An 18311-nucleotide genomic window follows, 5' to 3' on the forward strand; every position below is an offset into this window, starting at 1 on the left:
AACTGGGACAAAGTGATATCTCTTTCTGTTTTTTAATTTTTAATTTTGGGGGGTACATAGTAGGTACATATATTTATGGAATACGTGAAATGTTTTGATACAAGCATGCACTCTGTAATAATCACTTTATGGAATTTTTTTTTTTGAGGTGGAGTTTCACTCTTGTTGCCCAGGCTGTAGTGTAGTGGTGTAATCTCGGCTAACCACAGCCTCTGCCTCCCAGGTTCAGGTAGCTACAATTACAGGCATGCGCCACCACGCCCAGCTAATTTTGTATTTTTAGTAGAGACAGGGTTTCTCCATGTTGGTCAGGCTGGTCTGGAACTCCTGACCTCAGGTGATCTGCCTGCCTTGGTCTCCCAAAGCACTGGGATCACAGGCATGAGCCACCACGCCTGGCTTTCCAATTACACTCTTTTAGTTATTTTTACAATGTACTATTAAACCATTATTTACTACAGCCACCCTGTTGTGCTATCAAATACTAGTCTTATTCTATTTTTTGTTCCTATCTCATTGTGGTTTTGATTTATATTTCCCTGATGTTTAGTGATGCTGAGCATTTTTTAATATGCCTGTTGACCTGTTTTTATGTCTTCTTTTAAGAAATGTCTGCTCAATCATTTGCCCATATTTTTTAGTCAATTTTTTTTTTCTGTTGAGTTGCTTGCATTCCTTGTATACTCTGGTTATTAATCCCTTGTTGGATGGATAGTTTGTAAATATTTTCTCCCATTTTGTAGGTTGTTTATTTAGTTTGCTGATTGTTTCTTTTGCTGTGCAGAAACTTTTTAGCTTGATGTAATCTCATTTGTCTATTTTTGCTTTTGTTGCCTGTGCTTTCGAAGTCTTGCCCAAGAAATGTTTGCCCAAACCAATGTCCTGCAGCATTTCTCCAATATTTTCTTCTAGTAGTTTCATAGTTTCAGGTCTTACATGGAAGTCTTTAATTCGTTTTCGTCTGATTTTTATATATGGCGAAAGATGAGGGTCTAGTCTCATTTTCCTACATAGGGAGATCCAGTTTTCCCAACGCCATTTATTGAAGAGACTGTTATTTCCCCAGTATCTGTTCTTGGCACCTTTGTGGAAAATCAGTTGGCTATGCATACATAGATTTATTTCTGGGTTCTCAATTCTGTTGTCTTAATTAATGAGTCTGTTTTTATGCCAGTGCCATGCTGTTTTGGCCTTATAGTATATTTTGAAGTCAGATAGTGTGATGCTTTCAGTTTTGTTTTTTGTTTGTTTGTTTGTTCAGTATTGCTTTGGCTACTCAGGGTCTTATGTGATTCCATATGAATTTTAAGATTGTTTAGGGCAGGACTTCCTGATATTAAAGAATTATTGTTTTTTAAAAATAATAGAATACAAAATATCTACATGAAATAATTTCTTATTAGAAAAATAACCAATATGCAATAATCCCAAAATGCTTATTGGTACAGATAACAATGAGAATTACCACATTTATTGGGACCCGTGTCAAGTACTTCCAGGCCGTACTAAATAGTACTGAAACCAATAACCAATAGTTGGCAGTTGATATATATGATAACGTTTACACAACATTGCTTATAATAGCAAATAGTTGGAAATAATACAAATGTCTATTAACAGGAGGAATAAAATGCTGTATATTCATTCTGTGGAATTTTATACAATAGTTAAATTGTGCAGTAATTGAAAAACTAAACTCTATAAGCCAAACTGGCTGGGTTCAAATCCCATCTCTGGCTCTGTCACTTCCTATCAGTGTTCCCTTGAGCAAGCTATTTAACTTCTTTTTGCCTCAATTTCCTCATTTTTAAACAGGGGAAATAATAGAACTTATCTCAGTGGGTCATAAGATTGTTGTGAGGATTAACTGAGTCAATATTTATTTATTTATTTATTTAGAGACGGAGTCTTGCTCTGTCGCTCAGGCTGGAATGCAGTGGTACAATCTCAGCTCACTGCACCCTCCACCTCTTGGGTTTAAGCAGTTCTCTGCCTCAACCTCCCAAGTAGCCGGGATTACAGACGCTTGCCACCATGCCTTGCTGATTTTTGTATTTTTAGTAGAGACAGGGTTTCACCATCTTGGCCAGGCTGGTCTTGAACTCCTGACCTCATGATCCCCCCATCTCGGCCTTCCAAAGTCCTGGGATTACAGGCATGAGCCACCACGTTTGGCATCAATAAATATTTATACTGAGAATGTATTATACTCAGTACAGGTTGGTTATTATAATTTTTTCTTTTTTTAAAGATTTTTTTGCAGAGATATTTCTAGTTGTCAGGTAATTCTCATTACCTGAATAAATATAACAACAGAATGCCTGAAAAACCAAGTTGTAGAACTAAAGGCCACATTTACTACTTATATAAAGTTGTCCAGCCTAGACACCATAGTGAGACCCCCATCTCTACAAAAATTTTGTTTAATAATTAGCCAGGCATGATAGTGCATGCCTGTAGTCTCAGCCACTCAGGAGGCTCAGGTGGGGAGGATCACTTGAGCCCCAGAGGTTGAGAACTGCAGTGAACCATGATCATGCCAACTGCACTGCAACCTGGGCAACAGAATGAGACCCTGCCTAAAAAAAAAAAAAGAAAGAAAGAAAGAAAAATTAAAACCTGCCAAAAATGGGTGAATTTAAATCAGATCTTATATTTTTGAGACTACTAAACGCAGGCAAAGGACTTGACAATAGTCTTGCATTTGATGCCTACGAATTTCTGGACCACAAAGGAAAAAAATTGACTTATCCTCTGAACTCTTAATATTTACTGAACTACTTAAGACAGAGAATCATTAGAAGGCTAAGTGGTTTAAAAACAGAGTTAAACCTGTAATCCCAGCACTTTGGGAGGCCGAGGCAGGCAGATCACGAGATCAGGAGTTCGAGACCAGCTTGACCAACATGGTAAAACCCCATCTCTACTAAAAATACAAAAATTAGCTGGGCGTGGTAGTGTAGGCCTGTAATCCCAGCTGCTCAGGAGGCTGAGGCAGGAGAATCACTTGAACCTGGGAGGCAGAGATTGCAGTGAGCTGAGATCATGCCACTGCACTCCAGCCTGGGTGACAGAGCCAGACTGCATCTCGAAAAATAATAATAATAAATACAGAGTTCAGCCGGGCCTGGTGGCTCATGGCTTTAATCCCAGAACTTTGGGTGGCTAAAGGTGGAGGATCACTTGAGCCCAGGAGTTTGATACCAGCCTAGGCAACAAAGTGAGGCACCATCTCTGCAAAAAATGCAGAAATTAGCCAGGCATGGTAGCATGTGCCTGTGGTCCCAGTTACACAGGAGGCTGAAGCAAAAGTATTGCTTGAGCCGATGAGGTCGAGACTGCACTGAGCCTTGTTTGTGCCACTGCACTCCATCCTGGGTAATGAGGCAAGATAAAGATAACTTCAGATAACTTCAGTCCTGTTATCTCAGCTACTGACATTTATAGAACCTGGCACATCAAGTGAACACTGGGCAGTGATGGTGGATGAATATACCTTTCATGCAAAAATTTTATGCCTCAGTTTTCTGAGCAATCCAGAAGACATATAGACCTTTCTGAGTTTAAGGATACTTGCACTGTTCAATCACTGAGTATCAGGTAGTAAAAGGAAAAACTGTAGAAGATGCTCATAGTCACCCCTTTTAACTAAATGGATTACTCACTATTCTGTAAATCCCACTGACTAATGAACATAATACCCTAAATACTCATTGCTTATAGGCCATTCTCTTTCTGCTCTTGCTAACAGAGTTGTATGTTTACAAAAGCCAGTTGTGTTTTGTCCTGATTAGTTCTATAGTTTTGTTAGATATCACATAAATAGTTATATACATGAGAAGCATCAATAAAGGATAGAATAAAACCTGCAGTGTAACTTACACATTCTTCATGGACATATACAGGTAAAAACAAAATGGGAATGGTAATACCTAATTCATGATAGCAGTCACCTCTAGGATAGGAAAGAAATAGAATCAGGAGAGGTATACAGTGGACTTCAAATCTGTGTTGTACGTCCTTTGTTTAAAAAAAGAGAGAGGGAAGGACAAAGCACATGTGTTTAAGATTTGATAAAGCCAGGTTTTGGATATACATTTTTCCTGTTCCTGTCTTCCTTTTTATTTGTCTCTAAGACTAAACAAAACAGACTCCAAATTTCATCAGAAAATGCTCTAAAATTAATTATGAAAGTGATTTAATATTTGTACTTGGTCAGGCCAGGGCAGAATCACAGAAGGGCTTGCTAGCACCATCCCTGAATTGTGCAGTTAGTTAGGTACGCTTATACTCCAGGGACCAGAACTAGAGAGGAAATCTCCAGCAGTTTAGACAATGAGCCATGATGGAGTCTAGGCAGAAAAAAGTGATACTGCCCTCTGCTGGTCCTGAGAGCGCCCATCAGTGGAGTGGCACTGCCTATCCTCACTAAGGGACACAGTGCGTCTTGCTTGTGATTTACCAAAAAAGCAAGAAACCACAAAGAAAAAAGGTAAATTCCATATCTAGAAAAATAATAATGTTTTAAGTATTTTGGGATTAATGATTTCCAACGCATGTATTAGGAGATCGTTTTATCTACAGGCACTTATTTTTTCTGTTTAGTAAAACCACTGCCACTATCACAGATGCCATAGCCATTTGTGTCTGTCTTGCCACCAAGTGTTTGTACTTTAGTCACTTCACCCTGCCGTAATTCTCACCTAGTAAAGAGGCTGTGCTGACCCTTTGGGCCACTATCACTCTGACTTGCACCATTTTTCTTACTTGGAACATAAACAGTCCCACTTTTGTTCAAAATATTTAGATTAGTTTTTGCATATTCAACTCTTAGTTTGTGAGTAAACAGGAAGATACAGGCTGAATATCTGTAATTCAAAAATTTGGCCCACACTTAGTGACTTACTCCTATAATATCCCAGCGTTTTGGAAGGCCAAAGTGGGAGGGTAGCTTGAGGTCAGGAGTTCAAGACCAGCCTGGGCAACATAGTGAACCTCTATCTCAAAAAGCATTTTTTTTGTTTTGTTTTATTTTTTTGAGTCTTACTCTGTCACCCAGGCTGGAGTGCAGTGGCACGATCTCAGCTCACTACAACCTCTGCCTCCCTGGTTCAAGCGACTCTCCTGCCTCAGCCTCCCAAGTAGCTGGGATTACAGGCACCTGCCACCACACCCAGCTAATTTTTGTATTTTTAGTAGAGACGGAGTTTCACTATGTTGGCCAGGCTGGTCTCGAACTCCTTACCTTCATGATCTGGCTATCTCAGCCTCCCAAAGTGCTGAGATTATAGGCATGCACCACGGCGCCTGGCCTCAAAAAACGTTTTTAAAAATTAGCCGGGCATGGCAGTACATGCCTGTAGTACCAGCTACTCAGGAGGTTAAGGTGGGAGGATCACTTGAGCCCAGGAGTTCTAGGCTGCAGTGATCCATGATTGTCATTAGCCTGGGTGACAGAGTGAGACCCTGTGTCCAAAAAGAAAAAAGAAAATTCAAGGCCAGGTGCAGTGGCTCAAGCCTGTAATCCCAGCACTTTGGGAGGCCAAGGCGGGCGGATCACGAGGTCAAGAGATCAAGACCATCCTGGCCAACATGGTGAAACCCTGTCTCTACTAAAAATACAAAAAAAATTAGCTGAGCCTTTAGGTGGCGCACCCCTGTAATCCCAGCTACCTGGCAGGCTGAGGCAGGAGAATTGCTTGAACCTGGGAGGCGAAGGTTGCAGTGAGCTGAGATCATGCCACTACACTCCAGCCTGGAGCCTAGTGACAGAGCAAGACTCTGTCTCCAAAAAAAAGAAAAAAGAAGATTCAAGATGCTCCAAAATTCTAAACTTCTAGCTGGCTGGCATGACACTCAGAAGAACCGTTCATTGGAGCGTTTCAGATGTCAGATTTTTGGATTTAGCATGCTCAACCAGTAAATACAATGCAGATATTCCAAAATCTGAAACACTTCTGGTCCCAAGTATTTCAGATAACGGAACAGACGCTCAACCTGTAATGTCAACTCAGATGTGCCAAGGAAAGCAAATATATACCATCAGTGAGAAAAATGCTGAAGGAGAAGGCGGAGTTTCATTACACCCTCAGATTCCTGTACATCTCTGTTTTTTTTTTTTTCTGTTAAGTTTTAATAAAAGATTTATAATTAATAAATTTTTTGGTGTATTGATTATCCTAAAAGTACTTTGTTAGAATCTGATAAGGATTTGTTAAGAGCTCAGTTTTTTGGAGCTTATCTATATTAATATAATTTCAAGGCTCCAAAATTTTTAGAGCTGCTATTATGTTATGCTGCATTTGTAAGAAATGGTACTGCCCTGATTGTACTCATGGTAAAGGCAGTTGAGAATTGTAGTTTTATCTCATTTGAATTTAGTGCCTTTAAAATCTCTTTCAGGCTCATGATGGTGGCTCACACCTATAATCCTAGCACTTTGGGAGGCTGAGGCAGGTAGATCACTTGAGCCCAGGAGTTTAAGGCCAGCCTGGGAAATATGGTGAAACCCCATCTCTACAAAAAAGTACAAAAGTTAGCTGGGTATGGTGGCACACACCTGTGGTCCCAGCTACTAGGAAGGCTGAGGTGGGAGGATTACTTGAGCCTGGGAGGTTGAGGCTGCAGTGAGCCATGATCGTACCACTGCACTCCAGCCTGGGTGACAAAGCCAGACCCTGTCTCAAAAAAAAAAAAAAAAAAAAACCTCAAAATAGGTTTCTGCAATGCTACTAAAGTAATTGTTAGTCCTTACAGGAGGAAAAAGTGCGCAATCCATGTCCCAAGTGTCTTCCTGCAGAGTATAGAAGGAGCTTGTGATTCAGTGTGTGTGGCTTCTGCTTACGCATTCTCAAAACCACACACATTTTGTTCATGATTTCCCATAGGTGGACAGTAACTGTTTCTTAAATAACCAGATAGGCATCATGAAATCCAACAATGAGCCTTGTGCACCTTTCCCTCAGAGAACTCTTGATTTTTGCTTCATAGCCATAACTTACAGCCACTTAATACGGAGAATTGAGGTTATAGCCAGTTACCTCAGCAGCCGTACACAGTCCTGTCTTGAAAGGGTCTTACACATGGCATGTGGGACACAGAGACTCTTCAAGGCAAAAATCACAACCATTTGGCTTCTAACTACACAAGTACTACATTTCGTGGTATGCATGGTACCTATTCCGGCTCTAAACCAAAAAGGAGATTAGCATATATTGAGCATATAGTTTTTACCAGATATCTTATATATCTGGTATGTGTCACTAAGAAATGAACCAATTTTTCTTGTGTAATTGTTACATATATAACCTTAGTAATCATCTTCAGTGTCCAACATTTCAAGAGAAGAGACTCACCTTATTAAATTGCTTCAAAAGAAAACTTATCAGAAACTTTAGTTCTACTCACAGAAAATAGATGAACTCAATTCCAAAGAATAAAATGGGCCAAAAAATGTTTATTGAAAATGGTACCTACTCTTTTTTTGAAAATAAGGAATTTTTAAAAATTTGAAACATTCTTAACTCTTAGAGGTGAGAGCAGTGGTTATGGAAAAATGACTCAAGTCACCAGCTGAAATTTGGCAATGTAAATTATCTTTAAAATTTAAAATGCAATGTTATATAGACTTTTCTCAGAGGTTTCAAGGCAGAATATTACTTTGGGAAACAAAATCATAAAGTGAGGGAAAAACAGAAGTGCTATTTGGCAGTTAATGTGGTATTTAACTTATTTTGATTTACTTTCAATTCTTTTGGAAGACAATTTGGTGTTGTAAAAAGTGCAGGGACTTTGGAACTAAACAAACTTAAATATGTATGAAGTGCCTTCTAAATGCCTGCAGAGTTCATTTTCCTTCCCTCTGTTGTTAGTCATCTCTTAAGTTTACTCTTACTCTGAGGCCCAGCAGGAAGTCCTAGGAAGGAAGGATGTTTGGTTTTTGTTTATCTTCCCCTGCACAAATTTGGTTACCAGAAAACGCCTTTGAAGCCCAAGGCAGTATTCTAGAGAGTATGTGGGCCAGGCAGCAGCTTTGGTCGGGAGGTAATGAGCTGGAATGAGCAGTAGGAAGAGTGCAGTTCTCCTGAGTCCCTAATTCTTGATGTATCCTCATTCTGTGTATAAGGCCAAGCTGTAGGTTCACTCATATTTCAGTTGCTGTCTCTTTAAAAAGAATACCCTAAACCCAAGTAGAAGAAATTTTAAATTACATGGAGTTTTATGTTTACGTTGTGATGGATTTTATTATATGCCCTAATGGTAATAATTTTCACTAAATCTATAGTACCTTCTTTCCTATATTCTCTGATATAATAACAGCTTTGATTTTTAGCTGTTAACTAAAATACCCATTTTGATTAAGTGACTGAGACTCTCAAGGATTCAATAGCAAGCCCACAGTTGCCAGTTAAAAAGTAGTAAGTTGCTGATTGCTAAGCCTGTACTACCAAAAGATATTCTTTAGAGAAATCCTTTGATCACATCTATGATTAACTGTGGCCACTGTGACCTTATGAACTGTTAAAATTCTGCCAGCCCTGTGGTGATGTATTTTGTGTGTTCTCACAGAAACTTGCCCCTGGAGTCAGCCAGTTTGCTTACACATGTGTGCAAGACCACCCCATTTGGACAAATCAGCAGTTTTGGGAGACAACCTTTTACAATGCAGTGCAAGAACAGGTTCGCTCCCTTTATCTCTCAGCCAAGGAAGACAATCATCCCCCGCACCTTAAGCAAAAGGTAAGAGAGGAGAAAATAACGCTAATTGTGTGGGGTTAGGATTCTGACTTTAAGGAAACCAGATGTTCCCAGGGCGAAAAAAAAAGAAAAAAATCTGGCTACTTCCTACCAGTGTATTTGGGTTTTATTTAGAGAGCCCTGTGATATCTTTCTTCTGTTGATTTCAGACATTATGTTTTTCCGTAATAACAATCTTAACACAGTTCTTCAGCACTAGGATTGTTTTAATCTAGTTTAATAAATAAGAATTTCCTGGAAATGATATAGGAAATTGAATAGAAAGAACAAGCCTAAAATACCAGGCATACTTCCCTATGCAACCAACTTCCCTGGAGGAATGTCAAAGTTAATTGACTGCAAAATAAATTATAAATGTAAAACTTAGTAGTTCTATTCAAAAATATGCCAGTAATAAAGCTAGTCTTCTAGGAATATTCTATATGTTTTTCTATGTTTTATCAGCATAAAATACTTTTATGAAAAATTTCAAAAAAATTTAAAAATCAAGAAAAAGTATTTTAATTTGAAAGAGTATTCAGATTTCTATTTTTGGCAAGAAAAAAAAAAAACAGTAGTTTTAAATACTCTGAAATTTTAAAACCTCATTTACCAGCTCTCTGGTTTGAGGCAAGTCGTGTTACTTCACTATGCCTTATTTCCTCACTGGTAAAATGGATATGATTATTATGAGATTTTAGTGTCTAATATTATGTAAAGTACATTGAAGAGTACCTGGCATGTAGTAATAAGTGTTAGAAATTATCATCCTCATGAATTGAACTTAAAGCAGCCTTAAAGGCTGATTATTATTGCACTCCAGAAATTATTGGGCTTTTGGGGTGCTTTTGATAGTTTTTTAAGCAGCTGTGATGTTAATATTGATACATCTCAGAAGCATTCACAGAGCAAACACATGTCACTGCTTCTTCAGCAGCCATTCTAAAGAATTCTATCCCTGAGCCAGCCCTAGGTTAGATATAAGTGAGACCATAGATGTACCAGCTCTTCACAAGCTGTAAGGTGCTTTGCTGCTTCCTGAGGTTTATCGCATAGTTCCACTCAAGGCCTGTTGGATCAGGGAAAAAAGACTAGGTTTTGTTTTGTGATTGTTATTTTTTTTTATGTTTTCCTTTTTGCTGTTACAGGTATTTAACAGAATAATTATTTAAAACATCCATGTTTGTTAAGTTCATCTGAAGTGATGGTTTTCTTTTGGATTGTGTTGCTTTATTTTTTAGGATAAGCTTCCTGATGACCAATATCAGGAGAAAACAGCGATGGACCTGGCAGCTGAGCAACTACGCCTTTGGCCTACCCTGAGCAAGTCAACTCAGCAGGAGCTAGTGCAACATGAGGAAAGCACTGTCTTCAGTCAGGCCATTCACTTTGCAAACCTCATGGTGAACTTGCTAGTTCCACTCGACACAAGTAAAAACAAGCTCCTAAGAACATCAGCGCCAGGTGACTGGGAAAGTGGAAGCAACAGCATTGTCACAAACAGGTATCAAAATGTGAACACAGAGATCCTCCTCTGTCTCTTCTTGGAGCCAGATAATATTAAGCATTTTGGGCAATACTGCTGTACGTATTTCAAAAGTTAACCATTTTTCCTCGCCTTTGGACTTGCTCAGCTCTTCTCTATAAAAGATTTACTTCATCATACTATTCTTTACCACTTCCCACAGTCTCCTCTTTTTTATGACCTAATTTTCCAAACGTCTCACCCATTACTGGTCCAGCCGTTCAGTTACTATCTGCCAAAACAATTTACAGAAATCACTCCAAAAAAATTAGTGAGCACCTTCTTGCCAAAGTGGCTATTTGTTTCTCAGCCCTTCTGTTCTTCAGTCTTATAGTCATATCCTCAACTATGCTTTCCTCTCTACCCTCCGGTGACTTCTCATACCACTGAAACTAAAACCCAGTGATTACCATGGCCTATGAGGCCTAACAGGGTCTGTCCTATGGCTACTGCTCTGACACCCCTATTTCCTATCACTCTTCTATCAACCAAACTGGCCTCCCTGCTCATGCTAATCCTCAGACACTCCAGGCATATTCCTGCCTCAGATACTTTGTACTTGTATTTTCATTCTGGAATATTCTTACCCAAACAGTTCAAGAATCACTTCCTCATTTTATTTAGGTTTCTGTTCAAATGCAACTTGCCTCAAGAAGCCCTCCTGACTTCTGCATCTTAATAATACCTCTACCTGTCTTACTTTGCATTATTTTTCTTCCATGTCATTTTTTACAACCTGATTTATTTTCATGTGCTTTCTTGTTATGTCTCCTTTGTCAGTTTTGTCCATTGCTGTATTACTAGTGTCTTTGCATGTAGTAGATACTCCATAAATATTTGATTGAACAAATGATAAAATGAGTGAATAAATGAACTGATCAACAGTAAATTCTAAAAATTGTATCCTTTTTAGGACTTCAGTGATGGATGCTGCAACATCCTGGTAGTTCTTCTAGCTCTCATAAATTCTTCTCGTACTCCTTCAGGCAGCGCCTCTTCTCATTCTCAGTTCCTCTGCCAAGCTCTTCTTACTCTATGGAAAACTCATCTGCAAGCCTAAATTTCTGGCCTCAACCTTTTAATCTTGTTATCCTAGGCACTTCATTTTTGTCAGGAACACCTCGGAGTTTCTGGTCTTCCAGGCTAGACAACTTGGAATCAGCATTTCACACCATACAGTCAACTGCACAGATCTCTTACCTCTGCCCATGTTGAGTTTCTAGTTCATCCTCTGGATACTTAACGGGAACAACATAGTCTGGCCCTTATCACTTCAAGCCCTAATTTTAACAGTCTGTTAGTTGTTTCCTTTTTTATCCCTCTTTCTACTGCCAAAAGAATCTTCCTGTAATGATGCTTTCCCATTCTTTCACTACTCATAATTCCACAACACTTTGCTTAATCAATACAGGACTTATCTGCTTGATTTGTAAGATATTCCTTAGCTGTCCCAGCTTTATCTCCATTGCCAGTGAAGTTCATCTCCATTATAACAAGCAATAACTGAATTTTATATTTCTTTTAAAGTTGTCATCAGGCCAGGCATGGGGCTGATTGTCTTATAATCCCAGCACTTTAAGAGGCCAAAGTGGGAGGATTGCTTGAGGCCAGGAATTCAAGACCAGCCTGGGCAACATAATGAGACCCCATCTCTACGAAAAATGAAAATTAGCCAGGTGTGCTGGCACACACCTGTAGTCACACACCTGAGCCACTTGGGAAGCTGAGGCTGGAGAATCACTGCTGCAAGAGGATTTCTTGAGCCCAGGAGTTTGAGATTACAACTAGTGTCACTGCGCCGTAGCCTGGGTGACAGAGTGAAACCCTGTCACTAAAATAAATAAATAAAAACAAATAATAATCAATATAGATGACAATGCTATCTCAAAGTCTGCATATTGGTGGCCATATTCTTTGCTTAGCTTTGCTTTAACAGTCTCTAACGCTGATTCAGCTAAAGTGGTTGGCTTTGCAGAAAAGAGAGGCGAGTAGGAACAGACAAATGCGTCTTTTCCCTGATTAGCAATCTGATGTGTTGAATAGTAAGAGCTGAATAAGCAACAAGGGGAGAGAATGACTTTTTACATCTGTTCCATTTCAATTTTGTTCCTTTCTCTTGCTTGATTTTATCACCTATAGAAGAATGCTGGCTTCAAAGTGGCCAAATGGGTTGCAGTTTACTCAGGGAGTGATAAATCCTGGCAAGAGAAGGATTCATAGGACAATTTGGTCCTTACATATGGAAGAATATGTTTGTTGCTGAGAAAAATTCTCTTACTTTGCCTTCCAGGGAACATGTTCCTCAGTTGCCAAGTTGCCAAAGATGGCCATATTACTTTGTCTCCATGTAGTAATTAACTTGGGAGGACAGGTTGCTTTAGAAGGCCCAGATAGTCTATAATAAATGAGAGTCTTCTTTTGCTTTATTTTCTGTGGTTCCTGAGTTCCTTTTGGGAGAGTGATAAAAGGTATTCCTTACAGAAGGAAATCTGGGTCCAAAGGATAATGCCTGACAGTAGTTTCCAAATGTAGACAAGTAGAACATTGTGTTTTATCACTGTCACTTACCAAGGAATCATGGAGTTAAGTGAGCCTTCTACTTGAGTATGTATCTCTTTGAGCATGTTTCTATCACTATGTAAATTGATTACTATATAGTAGTCATTTGTTGCATTTGAGTACTGACCGTGATTTCTTTCCTTGACTTAGTATTGCAGGAAGTGTAGCTGAGAGCTATGATACAGAGAGTGGGTTTGAAGATTCAGAGAACAATGACATTGCCAATTCTGTTGTGCGGTTCATTACCCGATTTATTGACAAAGTTTGTACAGAGAGTGGAGTTACTCAGGATCACATCAAGAGCCTTCATTGCATGATACCAGGTAATCAATTTTCAGACATTAGAGAATCAGAATGTTAGAGATTATTGAGTTTCAGCATAAAACCTGGCAATACATGTCTTCTATGTAGTTCAACCATGCTATTTACTTATTTTCTGATTTATTTTTTAAATGTTTTTAAACTGTAGTAAAATTTACGTATATAACATAAAATAATCTAAGTGTACAATTCAGTGGCATTAATTACATTTACAGTGTTGTGCAGCCATCACTATTATCTATTTATAAAACTTTTTTATCATCCCAAACACTCTACCCATTAAGCAGTAGCTCCTGTTTCCCCATCCCCCAGCCCCTGGTAACTTCTAATTTTCTGTCTCTGTAAAGTTGCCTGTCCTAGATATTAAATATCTAGATATTTTATACATATAATATCTAGATATTATGTATATATAATATATATTATATATATAAAATTACTATTTTCTGTCTCTGTAAAGTTGCCTTTTCTAGATATATGAGTTGATTTAGATAATATTTGTACCTTTGTGTTTGACATATTTCACTTACCATAATGTTTTCAAGGTTCATACATGTTGTGGCATGTATCAGAATTAAATTCCTTTTTATGGTTGAATAATTTTCCATGGTATAGCTATCTCACATTTTATCCATTCATCTGTTAATGGACATTTGAGTTGTTTCTCCCTCCCTTTTGGCTATAATAAGTAGTAATACATGAATATTCACATATAAATATCAGTTTGAGTCCTTATTTTCATTTCTTTTGGTCATATACGTAGAAGCAGAATTGATGGATCATAATGGTAATTCTGTTTAACTTTTCTGAGGAACCACTAAACTTTAATTAATTTTTAATTCTAAAATACCTAGAATTTGTTTTTATTCTGCTTGTCTATGTTCTTTCATTTGGAATACTCTGACTCATCCTAGGAATTGTAGCTATGCACATTGAGACCCTAGAAGCAGTACATCGAGAAAGCAGAAGACTTCCACCTATACAGAAGGTAATAATTTCAAACTCCATGCTTTCAGGGTATAGCATCTCTTCTTAAAAACAAACAATAGGGTGGGGTGCAGTGGCTCATGCCTGTAATTCCAGCACTTTGGGAGGCCAAAGTGGGTGGATCACCTGAGATTGGGAGTTCGAGACCAGCCTGACCAACATGGAGAAATCCCATCTCCACTAAAAATACAAAATTAGCTGGATGTGGTAGTACATGCCTGTAATCTCAGCTACTCGGGAGGCTGAGGCAAGAGAATCACTTGAACCTGAGAGGCAGAGTTTGTGGTGAGCCAAGATTGTGCCATTGCACTCCAGCCTGGGCAACAAGACTGAGACTCCATCTAAAAAAAAAAATAGACTGCTGTGTTCCAGGAAAGTATGTTCACCTAACGTTTTACAGACACCAGCTCCAGTTTTAATTGTACATTAAAGTTTCAGAGGAGTTTGTCATATAGAACCTTATAAAAAGGATACTGAAATAGGAACAGAATCTTTCCTTGGATTCAACAAAGGAGCAATGATAACCTCTCCTTGAGTCTACTTTTATAGACAGGGCATAAATTAGGAACATTTCTAACCTCTAAGCCCAACCCAAGATTTTATACTGTGCCTACTTCTCCCACCCCCCACCCCCCAAAAAAAGGATTTAAGGCAATTATGAAAACCCCAAGTTCCCTGACTATACCTCCCAAGCAGCTGGAAAATCTAGGGATAAAAATTCAGAGTCCTGGATGCAACCCCAGCCTTCTGAATTGGAGTACCCCAGGACATGGCCTGGGAATCTGTATTTTAACAAGGCTCTCAGATGATTATTTTGTAGTTAGTCTGGCACCAGTAGACTATGGTTCAGGTCCCTCTTGCCTATATAACAGAACTATTAAAAACAAATTGAGGACAAGAGCCAAGGCTCACGCCTGTCATCCCATTTTGGGAGTCGGAGGCAGGCAGATGACTTGAGCCCAGGAGTTTGAGACCAGCCTGGACAACATGGTGAAACCCCATCTCTATAAAAAATAATTTGAAAGTTAGCCAACCGTGGTGTTGTGTGCCTATAGTCGCAGATACTCACGAGGCTGAGGTGAGAGGATCAGAGGTTGAGGCTGCAGTGAGTCAAGATCGTGTCATTGCACTCCAGCCTGGCTGACAGAGCAACACCCAGTCTCATAAATTAATTAATTAGTTAATTTGTTAAAAGGAGTGAGAAGAAGCTAGATACATAGGAAATATAATTCTGTCAAAAACCTGAGACACAGTGATCATTATACTTTGGCTTTACATTTAGCTCTAAACTCCCTAGAGCCAGCAAAAAGGATAGTACTGATTTATATAGTTTTTGTTGCTTAGTAAAAAATAAACATATTAAACTTTCAGGAGAGGTTTTTTTTTTTTTTTTTCCCCCCCCCAGCCCTAAACTCTTCAGAGGAATGTATTATGTGATTACTGAGTCAGCATTTCCTAAGTTGTGTAAATGTTCATTATGTGGCCAAGAAGGACAGGTCTTGTTAAAAGCTCATCCATATTTTTTTTCAGAAACAAAAGTAATAATGTCCAGATACTTTCAAAAGTAATAATGTTCTTTGTACAAGTTTGAGCATAAAAGAAATAGACGTACAAAGTGAAAGTCCTCTGCAGTCCTCCCCATACTTCTACAACCTCCACCCTTTACCATGATACCGTAGCCTTTAACAGTTTGGTTCATAGTCTTAAAATTCCTTTTCTTTTTCCAAAAATGGGATTATCATGTACATACTGGTTTCTAACTTGCTTTTTTCACTTACCAATGTGTTCCAGATACTTTTCTATGTTAACACATACAGATTTATGTCATTTTTTAAAGGTTACAAAAGGTTTCATTGAATGGATATTTCAGATATTTAAGCTATTTCCCAATGATTTTACGTCTACACAGTTCTGCAAAGAATCCTTTCACATTTGGATGTATAAACTTCATTTCTGCCTCTTACGAAGTCAGCTTTCTCATGTGACTATCTGGGAAGTCTGGCTTAAGTTTTTTAGGTCTATATCTGAAAAGATAACTGTGGTCTAAGTATTAGAAACTCCACAAAAGTTGTGTTTAAAATACTTTCTCTAGTCAGGTATGGTGGTACATGCCTGTAATCCTAACCCATTGGGAGTCTGGGGCAGGAGGATTGCTTGAGGCCAGGAGTTTGAGACCAGGCTGGGCAGTGTAGCAGGACCCCATCTGTACAAAAAAATTTAAAAATCATCCAGGCATATTGGTGCATGCATGTAGTCCCAGCTGCTCAGGAGGCTGAGGTCAGAGGATCTTTTTAGCCCAGATGTTTGAGGCTGCAGTGAGCTATGATTACACTACTGTATTCTAGGCTGGGCAATAAAGCAAGACCCTGTCTCCAAAAATCAATCAGTCAACCTTTTTCTGTTGTAAGCCCAAGATTCTTAGACCTGCTCTGCTGCCAGGAGAAGAAATTATCTGTGAGGGTCTTCGAGTCTTGCTGGATCCTGATGGAAGAGAAGAAGCTACTGGTGGTCTTCTTGGAGGCCCTCAGCTCCTGCCAGCAGAAGGAGCCTTGTTCCTCACCACATACAGAATTCTCTTCAGAGGAACTCCTCATGATCAGTTAGGTATGCCATCAGAACGTGGATATCTGTGTGGTACATGAGGTTTTGATTCCATCTGTGCACAGTGATTTGCAGATCATTTTAAACCCAAAGTAAGCTTTTTGCCACACAGGTATTTTGGGAGAATACTTTAGTCGGTCAAAGCTAAAGATAATTTGGGTCATAGATTTTTATTTGAAGAACAAAGCATTATATTCTAAACAATAAATTAAGGGTTCATTTGCTGAAATAATTATAATTTCATGAGACAGAGTATTATAACCTAGGGATATGCACTCTATCTAACTGCTGAATATATCCCCTGCTGGTTTGTCCCAGCTTTCGGAGTGCTACAGTTAACTGTAAAACTAAGGTCTTGCAGACACGTGAACCTTTTTGCGGAAGGATATGCTAAGCATCACAAAGTTGTCCAGCACCAACTAATCCCACTTCCCTCTTACTCCATTCCAATTAACCCCAGCTCCCTTTTAGGAGACAACTTCTCTTGACTTGCTAAACTCCTGTACTTCTATTTTCTACTATTCAATATAACCTTCTATATTAGAAAAGAATAGCATGCCCTACCAGAAGTAATCTGCATTATCTTCTTAAATTCACTGTTGTCGATATGTAAAATGCTCTTGTTGATGGGAAAAGCACATAATTGAGACTTTGGGCAAAACAACAGAACTCCAAGTCAAAGCTCAGTGACTTAAGTAAGTCACGTAACCTTTCTGGACTTTATTTTCCTCTTTTATAAAATTGGGAGATTGGGCTTTCATTGGTGATAATTCATTGGTTCTTAACATTGGCTGCATATTTGAATTATCTGGGAATCTTTAAAAAAAATACCAGTTTCTGGGCCCAACCCTCAAACAATTGAATTAGAATCTGAAGCAGTAGAAATAGGGAGACCCAGCCATCAGTGTATTTTTTTAGCCCCACAAGTGATTGTGATTGAGAGCCACTGGGCTAAATGATCACTAAAGTTCCTTTCTTCTCTGAAGTTATTTATTTAGAAGCATTTGATGAGTATGCACTCTGTGCTATGCATATGTTGGACAACAGAATTCATATGTATAAAATGTATTATCTTTTAAATCTTAACAGTTGCATTATTCCTAGGTTGAATAGAATCAAGATGACTTAGTGTATCAGTCATAAAAGACTGCTTACCATATAATATGCAAAAAGTTTATAAAATTAAATAAGAAAAGATGAATTTGTAAGAATAGTACTGCTTATTTTGAAAAAGTGAAAGGAGAAAAAAATGTCTTAGCCAGCTCCTTCATATTACTGTACATAAATTGTATTTGAAAGCAAATGTAGGCCAGGCGCAGTGGCTCACACCTGTAATTCCAGCACTTTGGGAGGCCGAGGCGGGCGGATCATGGGATCAAGAGATCGAGACCATCCTGGCTAACATAGTGAAACCCTGTTTCCACTAAAAATACAAAAATTAGCTGGGTGTGGTGGTGGGCACATGTAGTCCCAGCTACTTGGGAGGCTGAGGCAGGAGAATCGCTTGAACCTGGGAGGCGGAAGTTGCAGTGAGCCAAGATCACACCATTGCACTCCAGCCTGGGTAACAGAGTGAGACTCT

The 18311-nt window shown here is 38.8% G+C and overlaps 1 protein-coding gene across 1 annotated transcript in view; it reads left to right on the forward strand.

The window, feature by feature from the left end:
- SBF2 (SET binding factor 2) overlaps nucleotides 1-18311 on the forward strand; it is a 489013-nt gene that overhangs the window by 395621 nt on the left and 75081 nt on the right. Inside the window, exons 18-22 of the mRNA XM_037728439.1 lie at nucleotides 8569-8739; nucleotides 9978-10240; nucleotides 12971-13143; nucleotides 14056-14129; nucleotides 16537-16732. Of these exons, the coding sequence (XP_037584367.1) occupies nucleotides 8569-8739; nucleotides 9978-10240; nucleotides 12971-13143; nucleotides 14056-14129; nucleotides 16537-16732 (877 nt within the window). The remainder of the gene's footprint in view (nucleotides 1-8568; nucleotides 8740-9977; nucleotides 10241-12970; nucleotides 13144-14055; nucleotides 14130-16536; nucleotides 16733-18311) is intronic.

This window comes from Cebus imitator, unplaced genomic scaffold (assembly GCF_001604975.1).
Source record: "Cebus imitator isolate Cc_AM_T3 unplaced genomic scaffold, Cebus_imitator-1.0 Scaffold265, whole genome shotgun sequence".
NCBI lineage: Eukaryota > Metazoa > Chordata > Mammalia > Primates > Cebidae > Cebus > Cebus imitator.